This window comes from Stigmatopora nigra, chromosome 11 (assembly GCF_051989575.1).
Source record: "Stigmatopora nigra isolate UIUO_SnigA chromosome 11, RoL_Snig_1.1, whole genome shotgun sequence".
Classification (NCBI taxonomy): Eukaryota; Metazoa; Chordata; class Actinopteri; order Syngnathiformes; family Syngnathidae; genus Stigmatopora; species Stigmatopora nigra.
This window is the reverse complement of record NC_135518.1, coordinates 2236788-2259866: the sequence shown is the minus strand read 5'-3', so window position 1 is coordinate 2259866 and position 23079 is coordinate 2236788. Positions and strand designations below refer to the sequence as shown.

Here is a 23079-nt window from a genome sequence, read left to right as displayed (position 1 = left end):
GCGTGGCGGGTCCGGCAGGCGTCCGCGACGGCTGGTGGCAGAGCGTGATCGTGGCCGGTCCGGTGGGCGTCCCTGCTGGTCCTTTAAGTCTTGGCCAAGCCCCCTGCCTTTAGGAGACACCAGAATTTTAGAACAGTCGGGCACCTTCCCCTGGTTGCTCGGGGGGTCGCCAACTTCCTCGCCCCGGGGTGCCGGAGCATTGCCGCTCTCGACGTCGCCGGCCCCGTCATCCAGGGGCGCATTGCCGCTCTCGCAGTCGCCGGCCCCGTCATCCAGGGGCGCCGGAGCATTGCTGCCGCTTCTGGGCGGGAAGGAGCTGGGCGGGCAGACGCTGGGCAATGTGGTGCTTGGGAGAGCGGTGCTTGGGAGAGCGGTGCTTGGGAGAGCGGTGCTTGGGAGAGCGGTGCTTGGGAGAGCGGTGCTTGGGAGAGCGGTGCTTGGGAGAGCGGTGCTTGGGAGAGCGGTGCTTGGGAGAGCGGTGCTTGGGAGAGCGGTGCTTGGGAGAGCGGTGCTTGGGAGATCGGTGCTTGGGAGAGCGGTGCTTGGGAGAGCGGTGCTTGGGAGAGCGGTGCTTGGGAGAGCGGTGCTTGGGAGAGCGGTGCTTGGGAGAGCGGCGCTTGGGAGAGCGGCGCTTGGGAGAGCGGCGCTTGGGAGAGCGGTGCTTGGCAGAGCGGTGCTTGGCAGAGCGGTGCTTGGCAGAGCGGTGCTAGGAAGGCCATCTGTCACCGGAAGCCTGGTTTGTGGCTTTGGCACGGGTGCGACTGGCGGCCCCAGTAGCAACGGGAGTACTTTGTGTGCCCTCGGCACGGGAGCTTGGGGCACATGGAACGGCGAGGTCGGCCGAGTATCTTGGGGCACTTGGAACGGCGAGGTCGGCCGAGTATCTTGGGGCACTTGGAACGGCGAGGTCGGCCGAGTATCTTGGGGCACTTGGAACGGTGAGGTTGGCCGAGTACCTTGGGGCACTTGGAACGGCGAGGTCGGCCGAGTATCTTGGGGCACTTGGAACGGCGAGGTCGGCCGAGTATCTTGGGGCAACTGGAACGAAGAAGTCGGCCGAGTATCTTGGGGCAACTGGAACGGCGAGGTAGGCCAAGTATCTTGGGGCAACTGGAATGGCGAGGTCGGCCGAGTATCTTGGGGCAGCTGGAATGGCGAGGTCGGCCGAGAATCTTGGGGCAACTGGAACGGCGAGGTCCGGGGAGTATCTTGGGGCAACTGGAACGGCGAGGTCGCACGAGTCACTTGGGGCGCTAGGAACGGCGAGGTCGGCCGAGTAACTTGGAGCACATGGAACGGCGAAGTGGGCCGAGTAACTTGGGACACTTGGAAAAGCGAGGTCGGCCGAGTAACTTGGAGAACTTGGAAGGCCGAGGTCGACCGAGTAACTTGGAGCACTTGGAAGGGCGAGGTCGGCCGAGGAGCTTGGATGGGCGAGGTCGGGCGAGGAGCTTGGACGGGCGAGGTCGGGCGAGGAGTTTGGAGGGACGAGGTCGGGCGAGGAGCTCGGACAGCGGTTCGAGTGTCCTGGCACTCCTTCCGCTTCGCTCTACGGCGTGGCGCTCGGGGAAAGTTTACCCAGATGTTGAGACGCCGAAGGAAAAGGGACGCCGTTCCGTTGCATTTCCTTCCTTGGTTTAATTACTTGGCAAAATGTATAAAACAACTTGGGCTTGAAACAACTTACTACTACAGAAATGAAACATGATATCCCACGATGCAGCATGGCGTGGCGTTAACTGGCATAAGCATGACAACGAGGAAACAACCAGTCGATCCGACGATAATCAACACAACCCATAATCACACACAGCTGAAAACAATAATGACATCACGCCAGCAGGGGCAACCGAGCCACTCCTGACAGAGAGAGAGAGTTTAATATCTAAGTACCGTTAAATTCAGCTCTCAAAATTTTATTCGCAAGAGTCGCAAGATGTTTAGATATTAAACTCTCTCATGAATCAACAGTAGACATTTTGATATTAAACTCTAATGAATATAATTTTGAGAGCTGGTTTTAACAGTACTTAGATATTAAACAGTACTTGGATATTAAACACTCTCTCATGAATCAACAGTAGATATTTAGATATTAAACTTTGACTGGCGACCAAAAGACAGGGGACCAACGGTGACCAAAAGACAGGGGACCAACGGTGACCAAACGTCCGGCGACCAAACTTCCGGGCGACCAAATGTCCGGGCGACCAAACAATCGGGCGACCAAACGTCTGGGCGACCAAACGTCCGGGTGACCAAACGTCCGGGTGTCCAAACGCCCGGCGAGTAAACGTCCGAGTACCTCTTAATTGCCCTGAGGTATGAGTCTGCGTTTGAGTGGTTGTCCGTCTGTTTGTGCCCTGCGATTGGGTGGTCGCCAATTCAAGGTGTCACCTGCCTTGTGCCCATAGTCAGCTTGGATAGGCTCCAGCATCCCCCAAAACCCTTGTGAGGATAAGCGTTTCAGATAACAAATGAATGAATAATCATAATAATGATAATAATAATTTATGTAGGAAGGTGCTCCCAAAATTTCTCAAAGTGTTGTTGTGGCAGGTGTGTTCCCAACAAGTGTGAGCATGGTGGTCTCTGCTCACAGACATGGAGCACCTTCTCCTGTGACTGTTCCGGAACAGGATACTCAGGGGCTACCTGTCATGACTGTGAGTACTGGTTTTATATTTATCACCTTCATAGCCACCTTCTAAAACTTACATTCTCAATCACTGTTGTAGCCTTATGATTAATATTAACTAAACTATCTTGATTCCAAGATGGTGGCGCGCACAGGTGCAGCGGCTCAATGCTCTCCAGTTTGGTGTCGTTCATTTTTTACTAACATCTATGAGGCAAATTTGTTCTACAGTTGCCAGGTTTTAATTACTCTCAGAAGGAGATGCAATATATCCATCACAACAAACTACCAACGGACCTACGATATCCCAGAGGACATCTTGAGACCTCCATGATTTCCATGGCTCTCGGAGTACGTCGGAGGTGGCAAAGGGAAAGAAAGCAAAAGTGTGGATGCCGGGCGGACCTAGCTGCTAAGGGAGTATCTTTTTGACCAACGCCAGATCCAACACCCACAAAATTGCTGCCAACAGCTTTATCAGGAACTCCAACATTATTCTCATCACGGAAATGTGTCTACACCTGCAAATCCCCGATGCCGCAGTATCGCTAGCTAACCGGATGCTATTTCGCCTTCAGGTCAGGGGACAAGGTACAATACAGCGCTGCCAGAGCAGAGCTGAAAAGAGGCATTAAAAAGACCAAGCCTGCATATACAAGGAACATTGAGGAGCACTTTACAGAAAATAACCCAGAGAAGATGTGGCAGGGAATACAACATATTACCAATTACAATGACAATTATGTCTGTTAACGCAGATGCCTCCCTAGCTGAGGAACTGAACCGTTTCTTTGTCCGCTTTGAGACTGACATATATGAGACTTTGAGACTATATATATATATATATATATATATATATATATATATATATATATATATATATATATATATATATATATATATATATATATATATATATATATATATATATATATATATATATATATATATATATATATATATATATATATATATATATATATATATATATATATATATATATATATATATATATACATACATACACAGTTTATAACACTGTCATGGCATCTAAAATGTTTTATGCAGTGGTCTGTTGGGGATGCGGGTGCACAGAGATGGACAGGAACAGGCAATTAAGCTGGAGGGCCATCTCAATTTTGGACTGTCCACTGGACTCTTTAGAGGAGGTGGGAGAGAAGAGGATTCTGGCCAAGATAGTGTCCTACATAGACAAAACCTCCCACCCCCTGCCCGAGTTTGTGGAGTCCCTCCGCAGTTCTTTCAGCAATAGACTGCCTCACCCTAAATGCAAGACGGAGAACTTCTTTTGATCCATCATACCATCAGATGTCAGGCTCTTCAACAAAATTCCCTGTGTTCACTTTCACCTCTGTCATTATGCACTGTTGTTCACTGTATGTATATTTCGTATATATGTATACCAGTGGTTTTCAAAGTGGGCGGTACCGCCCCCCGGGGGGTGGTGTGAACTTTCAGGGGGGCGCTGACGAATAAACAGGCGAATGGGGGGCGTTGAAATAGTGAAGGGGGCGATGGAGCAATTACAGTAAAATGTGACGTTGGTGTTTGTAGAAAGACCGGAAAAATTGATTGTCTGTAATAAAAAGTCGACAAAAAACAAGCTTTATTGAAACAAGAAACGTTGTCTGCTCGAGCGCTCACGAGCAGCGCGCATATACCGTATATCACTAATTGTCGCGAGTTTATCGTCGATGCAGGCGACTGGGGAAACCACCACCATCCAGTCAGCCGCAGAGGAGCACACAATAGCGCGCCGGCAACGCTTAACCACAGACGTATGCGCACAGCGACCGGCTTAATGCATCAGCTATCAATTTTTATGATTCGAGGTGAACTGCGCATTGGTCTATTAAAAGAAACGAAATTAGCGAATAATATCTGAGGCGCCTGTCTTCTATTTATTTAAGCTTCGTTCGTTGGAAAGGGGTAAAGAGGGGGGCGTTGGCATTTTGGCCCGGCGGTGAAGGGGGCGGTGGCCAAAAAAGTTTGAAAATCACTGATGTATACGAACTATATGTATAGGAAACACTCATCCACACAGTCCACTTGGCAGTCCTGTGTGTAGTTGTGGCTGTCAAGGCCTCTGTCCACGTTGCCATCCGCATTGTCGTGGCCTTAATGGTCCCCGCCCTCCTGGCCACCATGGCCTCCGCTGTCGGAGCCGCTGTTATGGCCCCGGTCCGGGTCCCCGCCTTCGGAGCCACTAATCACAACGAAACAAACTGACTGGGGAAGGAAGACGCATGCCTACATAACCTCCAAATAACTACCAAAAAAAATTAGCATAATATTCGAGGTCAAGTTACACCTGTGGACAGAACACACTGTCATGAGGGTCAAATCAAGGAGGATCCTACTCCTGAAAATAAAAAATAAAATAGCAAGACTATAATTTACCAAACTGAAATATTAGTTTCACTTTGCGTCAGCTTAAAGATCAGAATTTTGAAAAACTGAGTTGTTTGTAATTCTGTGAATATACTGTATTTAACGGATATTCTGACGTGATTTGAATTGTAGCTTTATGAGTTCATGTTGTTAATTTTCGCATACAGTGTATCTGATCTGCAGAACCCACCTTGTTTAAGGAGCACATAAAGACAGAGGTCAGCCACAAAGTACCTGTAAAAGAAATAGATCAGGAAACTGTCGATCATAGCATATCAGGGTCATAAAATCCTTTGATCATATATTTTATTAATTTATAATACGACATTTACGGTTGAAATTTGTTCCCCTTTTGTAGCTATCTATGAGTCATCATGCGAGGCCTACAAGCTGACAGGTGGCTTCTCGGGCTTCTATTCTATCGACCCAGATGGGAGTGGAACACTAGAGGCCACACATGTGTACTGCAACATGACAGGTGAGGTCTCCAAGATTAGATAATTAATCAATCCTAATGAATAATTCATCAAGTATCAATAAATATCTTCAGAAGAACCATTAGATAGAAATTCTAAGTCAATAATAAAAAGAACGAAGTGTCATGAAACTACTTGATTGTATCTGTCAGGTTTAGAACCATATACATTCAATAACTTCGGATCAGAGGTAGCACACGCAGAGTCGGCTTGATGAGATTTTCAAAGACTTCAGCTGAGGGAGGGGTCGGGAGTAGCCAGCGCTTGGAGATGAGTCCATCCCCCAGCCTGACCAGTTTGAATCCCTGCCTACCTCCAACAGTTGAGCTAGTTTTATTAACAAAGGGTCATGTGACCTAGGAACAAACTATAGGCGGGAAGAAGTGAACAAAGAAATGGGAGTGTCGTGATAGATGACACCCCCCTAACTAAAAGGTGTCATGATGGAAGTTTCCACTGGGTCATGCAAAATTCTATTCTAGTGACTACACTATATAAACCAAAAGACAATAATAAGCATAAAATACATTCATACTTCACAGTATCACCCCTATGCAGTATTACCTTGACAGACAAGTCTCCCGACATCCAAGTAATTTGAGATTAGAGTAAAATTTCAAGCAAATATTTATTTTGAGATACGAGACATTTATAGAATTTATATATACAAGCATACAGCGGACGCGATAGGCTGCTCATAAGAACATCATGGGCACTGTCTGTCTACCCACGTTCCCTCTTGGAATGTCTTTATGAGCACTGGGCAGAGCGTTGCATTTTTTATTTTAATAATTTAGAAGAAGCCTTACAAAATAACAAGGATGTGTGCAATCCGAAACAAAAACGGAGCATGGAGAACAGTACCATTGCAATGATGACTGCAGTATCACGCAGTACAATCTGACAATGACTATCACTTCCGTGGTACTTGAATACCCACATCAGGAAGTAATCAAGAATCACTTGCAGCTCCTCTAGCCTAATGGCAAGCCAGGAGGGACAAACGAGCTGCTTCTGACAACTAGTCATCTAATTTACTGAACAAACAAAGGATCACTTAGTTAGAACTATTGTTTGTTTGCTATTTTCTTTTGTTTTGGTGAGGATCGCAGGGGCGGGGGTACTGACAGGTGCAGAAGGGAATTAATTAGATTTTGCACGGATGGTAAATGTCACCGAATGCACAGATGGGCCTCTTCTGTGAGGCTGAGATAGTCGTGCATTACGAAACAACATTATCCTTCAACCCCGACTGCAAGTACTTTATGGTGATGGTTCTATAAATATATCCAGGATGATATTCAGATGTTCTTATGTATTATTAGAGATATCATCTGATCCTGTCCTGTAAAACTTTGTGAAAAATGCAATAACCCTACGTTTCCAATTTTGGGCAGTCTGAAAATAAATACGTGAAACTTTTGTTTCTGACTAGACCCACAGAAGACCACGTGTACCAATTTAACATTTGTTAATACTGGTATCCATCACCAGAAAAAATATTTATTTTTTATCTGTTGGATTTAAATCCACTTTTATGATTGGTTGGATTTCTAAGTAGTTGGGATGTAATTTTACTTACCTGAGTCAGTATTTGAAATGTTCAAAGATAACTGATGTTGTGAACAAGTTTGAACATGCTATGCTACACCTCAGCCATATGCCATCCCCAGAGATTGGGTTTGGGTGAGAACAATTCACCAAAGACAATGTAATATGCACCACATCTGTCAGTTCCCTCAACACCTTTCTCTACTGGTAGTCATTACAAGATTCATGACCAATTAATTTACGAGTGGACTGCAGAATTAGATGGTGAATCTGAGCTCAGTAATCACACTTGAAGGGGAGCTTTATCAAACACACAGCTTCACTCCACTTAGATTAAAAAAACACTGGGTCAGAAAGTTAATTATTTAATAGTAGTTACTTGGTGAGTCAGACTTGCTGCAGTGATTTAATTGTTATTCTAGAATACAAAATCTGCTTTGAGAATGTACTATTTGAATACAGTGATACCTTGAGATACAAGCCTAATCCGTTCGGGACCAGGGTCATATGGCGATTTACTCCTATTTCTATTCTTTTCCCATAGAAATTAACTAAATATGAATTAATTATTTTGCACCCACTGAAAAACACCAAAAACACAACATTACAATGGATTTTTTTAAAAATTATTTTTAATTAACCATCTAAAGATTAAAAAAATAACTATCTAGTTGTTATGATGTTCAACATTGGAATAAGACATTATTCAGTACAAGAGGAGTAGGCAAGGGGGATGGGAGGGAATTAGGGAAGGAGAGAGAGCAACGCGATCGTGAAATAATATACATTTACCTTGAATGGACTTAAATTACGATACACACAAAAATATGTTTTAATATTACCTAACACTAAACTTAATTCTATATTTGTTTTCGTTCTTTTACTTTTCTTCTTCTGTCTTGAATCTTTTTGCGTTGCTTTCACCTTCACCATTAGAAGTTTTTAAAAGAAACCTAAATAGGGTTGTTTGCTTTTGTCTGTGCTTAAAAAAAATTACGAAAATGACGCTCATTAATGTCCTCACAATAGGATAACGCTCCACCCAGTGTTTGTAGATATCTACAGGAGGGAGTTGCAGCGAGAAAGACTGTTATCATCAGCAGCCTCTTGCCTCTCAGCCACCTGGGTGTCTCGTATGCTCATATCTCAATTGTTTTTTCTCGTACGTTAAGGCAAAACTTTGTGTTGAGACACATGTATGTCAAGGTATTACTGTATTGGGAAAATGTTTATAATTTCTTTGAAAAAGGCTTGTTTTCTAAGATTTTTTTTTTTGTAGAGGAGAAAGTCTGGACAGTGTTAACCCACAACAGCACCACCCATGTCAGAGTCCAGGCCTCATTGCTGCATAGACCTCACATCATGTTGTTTGACTATGGCGCCTTGCCAGAACAACTGCACAGAATTGTGTCAAGGTCAGAACACTGTCAACAGGAAGTGGTTTACAACTGCAAGAGATCCCGTCTATTCAACACAAAAGGTATATAGATCAGATTATAATGTACTGTACTGCATCTGTCTTCATGCACGTAACCTTATATAAAAAGACACACATCTGTCTCTCTCCAAAATGTTATCTTTTAGATGATTTAGGTGCCCACAAAAATCCTTTTTTTGAATTATTATTATTACTGCCCAAAAATTGGACAGCCCTTAAATGCTGCTTTAATTTTGGAAAGTACATCACATCCTATTTGGCATTCTTTAATAATGTCATTTTTAACCTCTAACATGCACTTGGAAGCCCTAAATTTCTTAGACCTGTGTATTAAAGTAATGCTTAATTACAAAAATGACACCACTTAAGAAAGCGAACATTGACATGGCAACTGTAAAGTCAATTTCCTTCCATTGAATCATTTATCACTCCCAATGTAACTTTCTATTCATCTATTCATTAATTCATTTTCCTCAGAAGTAGAGCAGACCACGGCAATCAAGCGATACTTATATTTATAATCAATCAGTTAGCAGTCGACTTCCTGTGTAAGCCAATCTGAAGCATTGTCCCATGTCCCGAAACATTTTATTCCTTCCAAGCAAATCAGAAGATACACTTTTTAGAGAACACTTACCGCTCCAGAGGTAAATGATGACCAATCTATCAATTTACAGTTTCCGTATTTACTCGCTTATAAGCTGCTTTTGTCGGACAAAAAAAAAAATTATGACGGAATCGAGGGTATGGCTTATATGCGCATAAAAACACAACATGCACAAAACTACAAGTTAAGGACAATGACACGATGATGTCATGACAAAATGGCGCCGTCGTGACGTCAGGACGCAAGACAATGTGGCAATATACGGTCATTTAATTCAAAATAAAGACAAGATAAAGAGATCAAACGCTACCACGTGTGACGGTTTTTCTCAAGATTTTCCCTTCAAATTTGTACTCCCTATTAAAACGATAAATATGGAGGTGAAAATTGAGGGGGGCGGCTTATATGCAAGAAATTGTAAAATTCCAAAATTTTAAGAGTGCGACTTGTATGCGTCTAAATACGGTAACCAAAAGTGTAGCATTTTAGTCGTTATTTTGTTCGCACCTCAATCATATCTGTTTGGACTTTCACTAGGCATGAATAAAGCTTGGGTTACGGTGAAATCAAAACCTATTCTTCTGAATTATGAGAGTATATATTTAATCGCGGTCACTTGGTTGCTTGTGAGGTGTGTGTCAGGTTGTACTTCAAAATCTCCATTGGGTTGACTCCAGTATATCTTTCTGTCTTGCTTGATTTAAATTTGCAGACAGAAAGAATATTACTGTTTCAGGCAAACACTTGCTCTGGGACAGCATCATGCAACTTTATGGACGTTTAGCGCATTAATTTACAAGAAAGACAATCAACAACAGCTGTTGTAACCAATCTGACGAGTTTACAGATGCCTCCTTGTGCCAAGAACATCTGAGCTCACGTCCAACAAACAGTGCTTTCTGAGTTGCCTGAATAACTTGACCTCCTTCTGCCAGCTTTCTCATCAGCTTCTGTTGTTCCATTAAGATGCAGGTGTTTTTAAGGAATTTAATGTCCGTGTTGCAATGCTCAACTGCAGAGAATTGGAGTAGCAGGTGTTCTTCTCCTTGTCTGTAATGAGCGTCGTTCGTCAGCATGGTCCATTCGGTCATCGTTAAGATGACAGAAAAGAAGTAATTACATTCAAGAATGCCTCCAACATCCTACTGCTATATTTAGAAACATTGCGCAAGTACTGAGGCAAGCATTTGCCCCAATGATATTGTGTGTTGCAACAGATTTTTCTTCTGCTCGTCGTGCAAATCCCCAGTTGCTGTTGTGTACAAGAAAATATATTATTCTTATACTAGTTTGTGTTGGTTTTAATTGCAGCTCCATTACTTGGCATGTCAAAACTAGAATCAAAGAACAAAAGCTGCGAGTTTTTGCTATTTAATTAAAGAAAACATTCTCAGCGGTAAACCAAAATTAGGGCAAGAAAAGCAAAGCCTTGTCAAAATTAAGAGAAATAAAAGCATCTGCTCACAGCCACTGGGCAGGGTTGGGGTTATTTGTGACTATTAAAGGATTAGTTTGATATGTATATGTAACTTATTATTGTCAAAAGATTTAAAATTTGCGGAGATGACTGCAATTACTCACAGACTGAATGCCACTTAATTTTACCGTTCTCAGCCTGGCAACATCGGCCTTATGTGTCACATGATCAATACATTGTCCCCCGTGGCCCTTCTGCATCTCCCACTGTTACGATCGCGCTGCGTCGTCGTGGCTCGATCGGGGGAAGTTAGACCCATTTGCAGGAAAGCAGGATAGAACGAGATGGGCTGTTCTCATGACGGTAACTTTTAACGACTCAAACTAGGCTTTACAAAGCAACAAGGGCTTGAATATCCCAAAACGTAACAGAAGCGGAGTATGGGGAATACTACCTTATAACGATGTATGCTGTGATACGGTGTCACGCAAGAAGTTACGTATGGACATGCGCAGGAGCATTGCAGGAGGTATACAGGAGCATGCCTGGCGCATGCAAGAATGATTCGACACTGGTACTAGGACTCATTAAAGTTTAAATAACAAAACAGTGTGTGTGTGTGTGTGTGTGTGTGTGTGTGTGTGTGTGTGTGTGTGTGTGTGTGTGTGTGTGTGTGTGCGTGCGCGTGCGCGTGCGTGCGTGCGCGCGTGCGCGCGTGCGTGCGTGTGCGTGTGCGCGCGTGCGTGTGTGTGCGCGTGTGTGTGTGTGTGTGTGTGTGCGCGTGTGTGTGTGTGTGTGTGTGTGTGTGTGTGCGTGTGTGCGTGCGTGTGTGTGTGTGTGTGTGTGTGTGTGTGTGTGTGTGTGTGTGTGTGTGTGTGTGTGTGTGTGTGTGTGTGTGTGTGTGTGTGTGTGTGTGTGTGTGTGTGTGTGTGTGTGTGTGTGTGTGTGTGTGTGTGTGTGTGTGTGTGTGTGTGTGTGTGTGTGTGTGTGTGTGTGTGTGTGTGTGTGTGTGTGTGTGTGTGTGTGTGTGTGTGTGTGTGTGTGTGTGTGTGTGTGTGTGTGTGTGTGAAAATATGTGCCGTGTTGCATTTGTACATTGCATATGTGTGTTACAGAAAATATTGAAACATGGATAGTGGTTGTTTTGAGAGCCAATTTAATTGAATTTAATGCTTTATTGTCATTACATGAGATAGAATTAGAGTGATGAAATGATAGCCCAGTAGAGGATAGGATGTGGAGGATAATGACAATAGATACATCTGCGACAATTTTCAAAATAAAATAACGGATAAGGAAATGCATTTACATTTTGGGGGATTTCATAACTTGGATATTTTCCATATATTGAGCACTCATTTAAATATAAAATATTTCGTAACCTGAAAATTTCATACCTAGAGGCATTCGTAAGTAGAGGTATGACTATGGTAAAATTCATGAGAGAGGAATATGTTCGCATATAGAAGTGAATGGATGGGAAGAGTAGATCTCAGCATTGTACTATTTTAATGTTGTGGCTGTCACACCATGTGCAGCTGCAAGAGTCAGAGTTAAATTGGGAGTAAAAATGGCCTCCATAGTTGGCTATAAAATGTGAAGGAAAATTTGCATTATGGCATTGCTAAACAATACTAGCCATAGCGACACACAGGGAAACTGCAGCATGTGGGTTGCTCAAGTATAACGGAAATCTGACAGCTTTAAATGAGTCAGAGCACAAACAAATTACGTGGAAACATATAACCTCAGATAAAAATCGGCGATGTAGTGACGCTGCGAAAGTTGAAGCCACAAAGTGAAAAAGGATCACAGTACTTTGAGTACTATATTCACAATGAAAATAGTTAAGCTGTGACCACTTTATCCTCACTAGTGTCGTGGAGAGGGCTGGAGCCTATCCCGCTAACTTTGGGCCAGAGGTGGGCGTGACCAGACGTTTGGTCGCTGGTCTTTTGGTCGCTGCTCTTTTGGTCGCCGTTAGGGTCAGGGAAAGGGTTAGGGTTTAATATCTAAGTCAATTTGACAGCCATAACCCTAACCCTAACGGCGACCAAAAGACCGGCGATCAACGGGGACCAAAGAGCGGCAACCAAAAGACCGACGACCAAAAGACCGGCGACCAAAAGACCGGCGGCCAAAAGACCGGCGACCAAAAGACCGGCGACCAAAAGACCGGCGACCAAAAGACCGGCGACCAAAACACCGGCGACCAAAAGACCGGCGACCAAAACACCGGCTACCAAAACACCGGCGACCAAAACACCGGCGACCAAAAGACCGGCGACCAAAACACCGGCGACCAAAAGACCGGCGACCAAAAGACCGGCGACCAAAAGACCGGCGACCAAAAGACCGGCGACCAAAAGACCGGCGACCAAAAGATCGGCGACCAAAAGGCCGGCGACCAAAAGGCCGGCGACCAAAAGATCGGCGACCAAAAGATCGGCGACCAAAAGATCGGCGACCAAAAGATCGGCGACCAAAAGATCGGCGACCAAAAGATCGGCGACCAAAAGATCGGCGACCAAAAGATCGGCGACCAAAAGATCGGCGACCAAAAGATCGGCGACCAAAAGATCGGCGAACAAAAGATCGGCGACCAAAAGATCGGCGACCAAAAGATCGGCGACCAAAAGATCGGCGACCACAAGATCGGCGACCAAAAGATTGGCGACCAAAAGATCGGCGACCAAAAGATCGGTGACCAAAAGATCGGCGACCAAAAGATCGGCGACCAAAAGATCGGCGACCAAAAGATCGGCGACCAAAAGATCGGCGACCAAAAGATCGGCGACCAAAAGATCGGCGACCAAAAGATCGGCGACCAAAAGATCGGCGACCAAAAGATCGGCGACCAAAAGATCGGCGACCAAAAGATCGGCGACCAAAAGATCGGCGACCAAAAGATCGGCGACCAAAAGATCGGCGACCAAAAGATCGGCGACCAAAAGATCGGTGACCAAAAGATCGGCGACCAAAAGATCGGCGACCAAAAGATCGGCGACCAAAAGATCGGCGACCAAATGATCGGTGATCAAAAGATCGGCGACCAAAAGATCGGCGACCCTTCACAATCATACTCATACCTCGGGGAAATTTAGTTTCCAAGCAGCCAACTATGCAGGATTTTGGAACATGGGAGGAAACCGGAATTCCCGGAGAAAACCCACACTGGGAGAACATGCAAACTCCATACAGGTGGACCGGATTTGAACCCAAGAGCTGTGAGAATGACATGCTAACCAGTCAATCCACCTAGCCGCCTGTTGCTTGATTTTTTTTTTTAAACTGATTATTAGTATCTTTAGTCCAAGTCTTTTTCATCAGATTCGAGAGGCAATGGTTTATCGATGGAATCTTCAGGAAGCACCAAAAGAGAGGTTTTCGGCGCACAAGGAAGATGTTGATGGGGAGTTGTGAGCGCTATTTCTTTTCTGGTACAAATTTTCAAAATTTTACAAAACTTTCAAGACAGTTGCCATTTTCCATGGCTATGATCATGTTACCCTCAATCACTGGGACATTACATGGATTTTTATTCCCTTGTTGGAAGCTATTTAGGTTTCATTTACCTGACTTATTCGGTCGAGGTGAGCAGTTCATTTCCTAAGTAGAAAAGCAGACTCTTTGATCACCACCCAAAGGTCAACATCTTAACTACAAATCCAACAGAATGACACGCATGTAACTGATTAGTTTGCAGTTTATAATTCAAGGATGTTATAACCACCGAAAACCAGATTGTGTCAGTGATATACCCCACAGGCTCTACTAGCAGAGACTGGAGCAGCACTTGCTCAAAAAATATCTAGCTTCTCATCCATTAATTTGCGGTCTCTCCAAGGTCATGACGGCATCTCTTGCAGGAAGTATTGATTGTCCCCTTTTGCTATTTTCGGAGGTCTGATTAGTGTTTTTAAAACATTGTCCAAGTACTCAAGCCAATCAAGGATGGCAGCCCATGGTAAAGCCATTGAAGGATTTTTTATTTCCAACATAGGAAGCAAAAACAGTTGATTGCATGCTAATGTTGTTCACATACATTGTTTTTCTGTTTTTTACCATTTTGCCATTTTCTTACAAAGGACATTTTTTTCACCGTGGTTTAAATAAGGCATTAGATTGTTAGTCATAGATCATTGCATCCTATTTAGAGGTGATATCAGAAAGAATTGCCTGAGTCTGAGACCCGCTGTGTGACTTAGACTAATATGACTTTTGTGGCCATACATAAATGTGCTGCTTAATGCAAATCTAATGCATGCTGGATGGGCAGAGAGCACCGTCACACGTGACACTTGATTATGTTTAGTGACAAGAGGGTTAATGGGCTTTTCCCTGCATACCGGCTTAATGCAGACTTTAGTATGTAGCGATGATTGTGGCCGCACATTCGAAACTCTCCCGGAAGAGACAATGAAAGTTTTTTTTTTTACAACGAGGCTCTTACATCAGTAAGCTACACTAGCAGGTAGCTAGTTACCTATCACTAGCTTTTGTGGTGGACACAGCACAGCATTCTACAAACACAACTTTTGTTGGTGGAGTCATGGTCACTTTAGATGGCCCAAAATGCTAAAATGAACCAGATCTTACTCTCAAAGACTTCTAACTGCATTTAAGTATTATTATTTCATGAGAAAATGAAACCAGTGAAGGATGTTAAACTTTAAGCGTTCCAGATCTCATAGCTCCTGTCCAAATGCATTCATTTAAACCTTGTGCATACATGCTGAGTACTGTTAAAAGGATCTTCAGTATTTGCCTCTAAATTTAAACTATGTGAAAAAAAATGAATGGCATTTGAAAGGGACAATACATATTCATTCATTTATTTTTGAGCCGCTTTATCCTCACTAGGGTAGGAGGGAGTGCTGGAGCCTAACCCAGCTGACTTTGGGCCAAAGGCAGGGGACACCCTGAATTGGTGGCCAGCCAATAACAGGGCACAAGGAGACAAACTACCATTCACCTTCACCCTCATAGCTAGGGGGAATTTAGAGCATCCAATTAGCCTACCATGGATGTTTATGGAATGTGGGAGGAAACCGGAGTACCCGTTGAAAACCCACCCGAGGAGAACATGCCATCGAGAATATTCATACATACTGTATCTAGAAAATATAGCTGAAAGTAGAAGAAATTGACCCGGTGGAGTGAGTGGTTAGTGTGTTGGCCTCACAGCTCGGGGGTCCTGGGTTCAAATCCAGATCACGCCAATCTGTGTGGAGTTTGCATGTTCTCCCTGTGTGGTTTTCACCGGGTACTCCGATTTACTACAACATTCCAAAAACATGCATTGTGGGCTGATTAGACAAATGAAATTACCCTTAGGTATGGGTGTGAGTGTTTATGGTTGTCTCCTTGTGCCCTGCCATCGGCCTCTGACCCGGAGTCAGCTGGGATAGGCTCCAGCACCCCCACAACCCTAATGAGGGTCAAGCGGTTCAGAAAATGAGATGAGTCGAAGAAATTCAGTATTTTCTCTAAGAAGGACTCAATCTTTCATTTCTAATGAAATTGTGTAATATGCCAGATGGTTTTCATGCTGATCTTTTGCCTTTTTGTCCTTGTGCATGTAACAACTGGGTTGCGCTAAGGGATGTCCTTTAGGAATTTGACATTGGATGCCCTTCACTCTTTCAGTTTAGACATACAAACGTGTGTACTGTCTATTTCAACTCTTTCACTGTCACCAATTAAAAAATAAAATGAAAAACGTATCCTCTCAAGGGTTGCAGGGGGTGCTGAGCCTATACCAGCTGTCTTTGGGCACTAGGCAGGGGACACTCTGAATCGGTGGCCAGCCGATCGTAGGTCACAAGGATACGGACAAGCATTCACACTCACAGCCATACCTAGAGGCAATTTAGTGTACAACAAGCCTACTATGGTTTTGTGATTTTTTTGTGGAATGTGGGAGGAAACCGTAGTACCCACAGAAAACCATTGAAAATGAAGTGTATTTGCAATGATTGGCTGGCTAGCAATTCAGGCCGTACCCAGTCAGGCTGGGATTGACTCCAGAAGCCCTGCGATCTTTGTTGGGCCAGATTGTGGAATTTGGAGAATTTCTCCTTTCCCTCCCTTATCTAAGCTTGTTATTGCCACTCGTTATCACTGTAACATTCAGGCGTATTAACCCCATCGTTGCTAAAGTTCTCACCAATTTGCATGCCCTTAAAGCAGTAAAAAGCAACGTTATTTGGTTGTATCAATTGACCAATGCTTATCCAATCCGTAATATCCCTAAAGTCATCAATATGACCTGTGACAAAGCATATTTCCTCCCGCCAGGACAACAGACAATGTTCTTTCAAGTGCACTTTGAAAAACATTCCATGTTACTCCATTCTTAGGGAAAATATACTCATCCTAAACCAATTATTTTATCTACAATTCACCTAATTATTTGGATGAATGCCATGAATTTTATCATGCCACTATTGCATTGTAAATTTCCCAATCTGATGTCGTTAACAGCCAAATAATTCAATACCTACTATATACCTTGTAAATCACCTCATATGATGTTTACTTAAGACAAGAGTCATTTCCCATAGCCTGTTACCAAAACAAAAATCTACAACAATTAAATTAGAGAAATCAACCTTTTGTTAGGCAATTCCTAATTACAACCTTTAATGTTTTAAAAACCTTATTGTCACCAATATACCATAATATTGTAAATTTTGTCATCCTGGCCTTTTCTTTAACCAGCCAACCTCCTGGATTAAAGTATTTTGAACAATCAAAATATTCTGAAATAGTATTAATATTATTTTATCCTCCAAAAGCTAGTTTCCTTTAACTAAGAGCCCTTTGAAATCCACAATTGCTCAAAAATGACTATTTTGGTCTATTCCCAAATCCAAAGCTTTTTACCAAATCAACTTTTTACTAAACAGATTTTCTATCCTTTTAATATACATTTCATTTTAAAACCCAAAAAATGAATGTGAAAGCATTCGCATAACCTTGCATTTCTTGCAGACCATGTATTGTTCTTATTCTGAAAAGTCCAAACAGAAAACGCCATAAGCCGCTAACTATGACCTCCACTCTTGCTGCGAAAACAGCATTGTTATCTTATGTTTACAAACCAGCTTTTTCCCTGTGCCCAAATACAACGCTTTTTAGAGAAGACAACCATTGAACAGTCAAATTAACCCCTCTTCCGATATTCAACTACATCACAATATTTTTCCAAGACCCCATATATCCAGAATATGTATGCTGCAAGCACAACAATATGGCAAAAACCCATTTTCTGCCCTCAAGTTTGCTTCAGCACCCCCAAGGCCAATTATTATTATTATTATTATTATTATTATTATGTCTTCACGGAAGGGATCACAAAATTTTAGTCGTTTACACGGTCCGAACGCTCCCGAAAGCCCAACACAGTTAAATCGTCTGCCCCGCGGCCCACATGTTTCACTTCCATCTAATCAGCAGCCGCTGCACCAGAACGCTTCTCCCGCAGTCGACACATTATTTGGCAAGTCTACAGCATAATAAAAACACAGGTGACATTCCCTGCTAAACATTTAAATGATCATTTTGTATATATTCTTTTGTCTTTTTAAACACCATCTTCCCGCTAGCGGACGGGATCAAAAACCAAGCTGCAATAAGCCATCACATTGCTGTAAATTGACAGTACATATAGGTTATATTAACAAAGCACCACCAGCACTTGGAAATAACATTCTAATTGTTGTTATACAAGCCCAAGCATCACAAAAAACCCAATTTAATTGTAATCACAAAACGTCATACCTGGATTAACCAAATCAAATACCAGTGTCTCCATTAATTTTCTAGCTCAACATTCTCGTATCCAAAATCCACATTACAAATCATTCTAAGCCGACATTCCTTGTTTTCAGAGACCCTCTAGTCTGGGTAATCATGTAATATATATATACCCCCATTTTTTTTTACAACTTATTTCTGATTTTTGTCGAACTTTACACCATCTCTTCTCCCTCTATTTTTGTTAAACTTCCTCTGCTCCCGTCACCTATCTCGGTAAATATTTTCCCCGTCAGCCGAGGAGGCCCCGGTATTTTTCCTTACCAAACAGTACTTTCCCGCCGCCACGGTCTTAAATATATCCCCGTTATCCGAGGGAGTCCCCACTATTTTCCCAAAATAGTATTTTTAACTTCTCCCGGGTCTTATTTCGCCATTAGTGTCTGTGGAACAAGCTGTTACACTTTTATCCACTCACATATTATTTATATATGTATATTACCTCTATGCATTAGTGCATATATTATCCTGCATTTTATGCATTTTAAGCTGGCCAGCAAACCCATATTTATTTATCCATAAATATAGCTGTGTAATATTTTTAAAGCGCTTTGTCTTTCCAATTTTTTCCAATCCTTACAAGTTAGACGTATTTTTTTGGATCGTCATCCAAACCCGCCTTACAACACGTGTTTCCCATATTTTACTTTTTTTTGTAGTGAGTTTGTGTGCCTCACACAGTTAACTTTATTATATTTATTATTAATATTATCACCCCTTCGACTGTATTTCCTAGGCTTATCTTAATTTTACTGCAGAAACCACACAAACACCATACGACATTTACAACATATTCGTGCCTACCCTTGAGACACAGGACACTTTCCAGCCCCAACATTGTACCTCCAGTACAATACATTCGTGCCTACCCCTGAGACACAGGACACTTTCCAGCCCCAACATTGTACCTCCAGTACAATATATTCGTGCCTACCCTTTAGACACAGGACACTTTCCAGCAAAGTGCCCCACCGTACCTGCCATTGACTAGTATAAACACAGGGTTTTGTCGCCGTCACCCAGGACGCGAAACCAGCCCACAATGGACCTCACATACAATGTCCCTTTAACGCATTTGGAAACACCGTCACAACATGCAGACATTAATGTGGACTTACCCGAGATCCATCAGATGTCTCCCTCCAGCAGGAAAAGTCTTCAACCGCCGAGAATTCAGGCGCCCCCGTCGAAAACTCCGGCCCACCAAGGGTTTTGAAGACGCCGTGCGCACGGTCACTTACCAGATGTCGAACAGCAGCGCCTGGGTTCTCGCTCCGGTATATTGACCTCCATGGCTCAGAAGGACCAAAATGTTAGGTTCATTAATAATTACCTTCGTCCGTAATTATCAATAACTGCAGGCAGACATCTTATTCAATTATTGACATTTAATTAAATAGAAATGGATAACAATAGGTAATACCTCCGAAGGGGAGAGTTTCAGCAAGTGTCTCCTACTACTTCCGAACGTCTCCCCGAATAGACGTTTTCGTCCGACTCTTATTGTCATGAATCAAAACAAGTTACAGAGTTGTTGATCATTCCATCACGTATGAGTAAAAACAACATCTGAGACTACAATAACAATCAAAGTATTTTACCAATAACAAAAACAGGAGACTAGACCTAACAACATTTAGATTAGAGTAATTATACAACTTCCTTGACCTAAGAATCATATAATATAATCATAATCATATAATGGTTACATACAGAAAAACCCGAAATGCACGGTTACATAACGATAACAACATTCTTGTTATTGGCCGAATAGCCCTGGCCTCGTCACCAAGGGCCCACCAAATCTCAAGGACCCAGATTGGGTGGATTGTTTGTATAACCATCCTGGAACAGGCCGTCCAGGTTAAAGATGACTTGGCAATACTCGTGACCTCAACACTTTGAAAATAGAAAGAGAATGATTTAACAAAGAAATGAATTAATACAAATATATTTATAATAGTAATACAGAATAAACCCAACATTAAGTGAAACGAAAGATGAATGAATTTTCGCTGCTCTGTTTGCTGTATTTCTGGCCCCTCACACGTAAATACCAGGCACTGCTGCTTTTAACTTTTTTTTCTTAAAATCAAATGTATGACAAGATTTTACCCATCACTATTTGTACTGTTCTTATCATCCAAATGTCATTTGTTTGGTCAGTTTAAATGCAGCCCCGTGTATAGTGGTTAGCATGTCTGCCTCACAGTTTTGAGATAGAGTTCAATTCCTGGTGGGTTCCGACCTTTCTGTGTGGAATTTACATATTCTCCCCTAACTTGTATGGCTTTTCACCGGATACTCTGTTTTCTGCCCCAAAACCATGCATGGCCGGCTATAAGTTGAACACTCTAGATTTGCCTTTTAGGGTGATTGGTATGTGTGTTAGCATGTGACCCTTGTGAGGATAAACGGTACACAAATAGAATGAATGAATGAATGTTTTTTTAAAACCAATGATAACCAATATTTCAAAAATCGTCATTCTTTCTACTGAAAAACCCTGGAATAAAGGATATATTTTTTCCAGGGGAAAGATTGTATTGTGAGTTGCTATTGATGATGATTTACCAATCTGATAGTCTGAGAACGTCTATTTTGGATGCTTAATTCACAAACATTGAAATACAAATATTTTAGTAAGAACTTAGTGCAACTGCAAGATTTTTTTTCCGAAACACTCTGATTTATCCTTGTTTACCTCAATGCAGATGGTAGTCCAATGACGTGGTGGCTGGATCGACATGGCGAGAGGCGCAGCTATTGGGGAGGCTTTCTGCCAGGAATTCAGCAATGCTCCTGCAGCCTGAAAGAAAACTGTATAGACATGAACTACTTCTGTAATTGTGACGCTGACAAAGACGAATGGTATTTTATACAAAACTGTGCGACTACAAGTACTCTTGAGATTTGTTCCGATTTGCCTTTAATAAATATTATAAGGTGTCTATAGATGCTTATTATATGTTTTTGAACCCATTAGAAAATTCAACTTTAAAGCTTTACACTACCCCTTTAGTCTCTTTAGAAGTCATAGCTTGCAGATAATAATGAAAACATCAAACTTGAAATGTCTCTGTATTTTCCCCGTTAATCCACTTCAAACTCCAAATCCTGCCCAGATTCAACAGTCTTTGCATATTTTCAAAGGCATTTGTCTCTCTCGTGATGAATTACTTTAATGTCTTTACTCTGCTTTCTGCAGTGAGGCAAACAAATGAAAGCCTTTACCTTTATTCCTGTCGAGGGGTCCAGGACATGCAGCAATGCCCCCCTTCATTTTGTTTTTACTTATTCACTTATTTCCTCAATGTCCATCACAGGGCCAATGACACAGGCATCCTCTCCTACAAAGACCACTTACCAGTAAGCCAGATAGTGATCGGAGATATCGGCAGAGCTGGCTCGCAGGCTATCTACCACATTGGCCCTCTGCGTTGTTATGGAGACAGTAAGTGATCAATCATTCTAGATGGGCTGACCAGAGGCAGGAAAAATATTCTTCGAGTAGCTTGACTTAATTTTTCTTCACACATTATTCCCTTAACAGAGCAGCTCACGATAATCTAAAGCAAGTACTAACTTTAAAAATAAATTTATTAAATGACACAAAAATCAATATAAGACATTTCTCTTAATAATTTTTTTAAAGACAGTTTGTAATGAAAAAAAAATTGGAAGGGAATTTATCTCTTTGTTCTTGTTGCAATTTTAATATTATCAAGACTTTTCTTACTCTTTTTCTGTTGAGAAAAAACCTTACTTTTATAAAAGAAACTGGGCGGGATGGCGGCTGAGTGGTTAGCGTGTCAGCCTCACAGTTATATGTTCCAGGGTTCGATTCCTGGTCAGTCCTCCAGTGTGGAGTTTCCATGTTGTTCCTCCGCCTGTATAGGGTTTCGCTGGTTGCTCCAGTTTCCTCCCATATTCCCAATAGTAGTATGGTTGAACTCTCTGAATTACCCCTTCATATGAATGTGAGCGTGAATGGTTGTCTGTCTCCTCGTGCCTTAAGATAGGGTGGCCACCTAATCATTGTGTCTCCGGCTTCGTGCCTGAAGTCAGCTAGTATAGGCTCTAGCACCCCCAAGAACATTCAGAAAATGAATGAATGAATAAAAGAAAATACAGTTTGACTACTTCTTTCAAAATTATTTTTTAAATACAGAGCTGCCAACCTCCGTCAATCCCATTTCAGGAGTACCCTTGTCCCATTTCCAGAGTATTTCCGGAGTGAATGCGATTCACACAAAATCCATATAAAAAATAAATAAAAAAAACAAGCGTATGAAAATTGAAATCAAATTTTGTTATCATGTTTTCCCATTCTTTATTTTTTTTCAAACTATTGAAAAATTACAGCATATTGAAAATAAGTTTATCTTTGTGTTTGGGTCCCTCTACGTGCGTTTTACAGTTAGTAATTCCAACATGTGTCATACTGAAGTCGCACTTACATGTTCTGAAATGCAAAAATGTCAGTCCTTTTGGAGACTGTCTGGGTTTCTTGTTAGAAGTTTCATTCACATTGGCATCCATTTTGCACATAACCCGAGCAGGCATAGTGAGAGTTACTAATGCTATGTACGCCTACTTCCGTTAGAACAACCCCATAAATGATAGGATTTGTTTGCTGGTTTAGTCAGCCTTAATAATACTAATTCCCTTTTGAAAAAAAATGAAAACGAAAATGTTAAAGCGATAGAAGCTACCTAT

General features: G+C 42.4%; 1 protein-coding gene and 1 long non-coding RNA gene across 3 annotated transcripts in view; one reads left to right on the top strand and one right to left on the bottom strand.

The window, feature by feature from the left end:
• LOC144203873 (contactin-associated protein-like 5) overlaps positions 1-23079 on the top strand; it is a 152283-nt gene that overhangs the window by 94864 nt on the left and 34340 nt on the right. For both annotated transcript variants that reach the window (XM_077727429.1, XM_077727428.1), the window contains exons 11-15: positions 2560-2666; positions 5409-5528; positions 8357-8557; positions 21075-21231; positions 21687-21814. In XM_077727429.1, the coding sequence (XP_077583555.1) occupies positions 2560-2666; positions 5409-5528; positions 8357-8557; positions 21075-21231; positions 21687-21814 (713 nt within the window). The remainder of the gene's footprint in view (positions 1-2559; positions 2667-5408; positions 5529-8356; positions 8558-21074; positions 21232-21686; positions 21815-23079) is intronic.
• LOC144203874 (uncharacterized) lies at positions 19748-21780 on the bottom strand. Its single transcript, XR_013327786.1, has 3 exons — positions 21595-21780; positions 21065-21180; positions 19748-20259 (listed from the first exon to the last, which is right to left on the bottom strand). It is a non-coding gene; the product is annotated as an uncharacterized LOC144203874 (long non-coding RNA).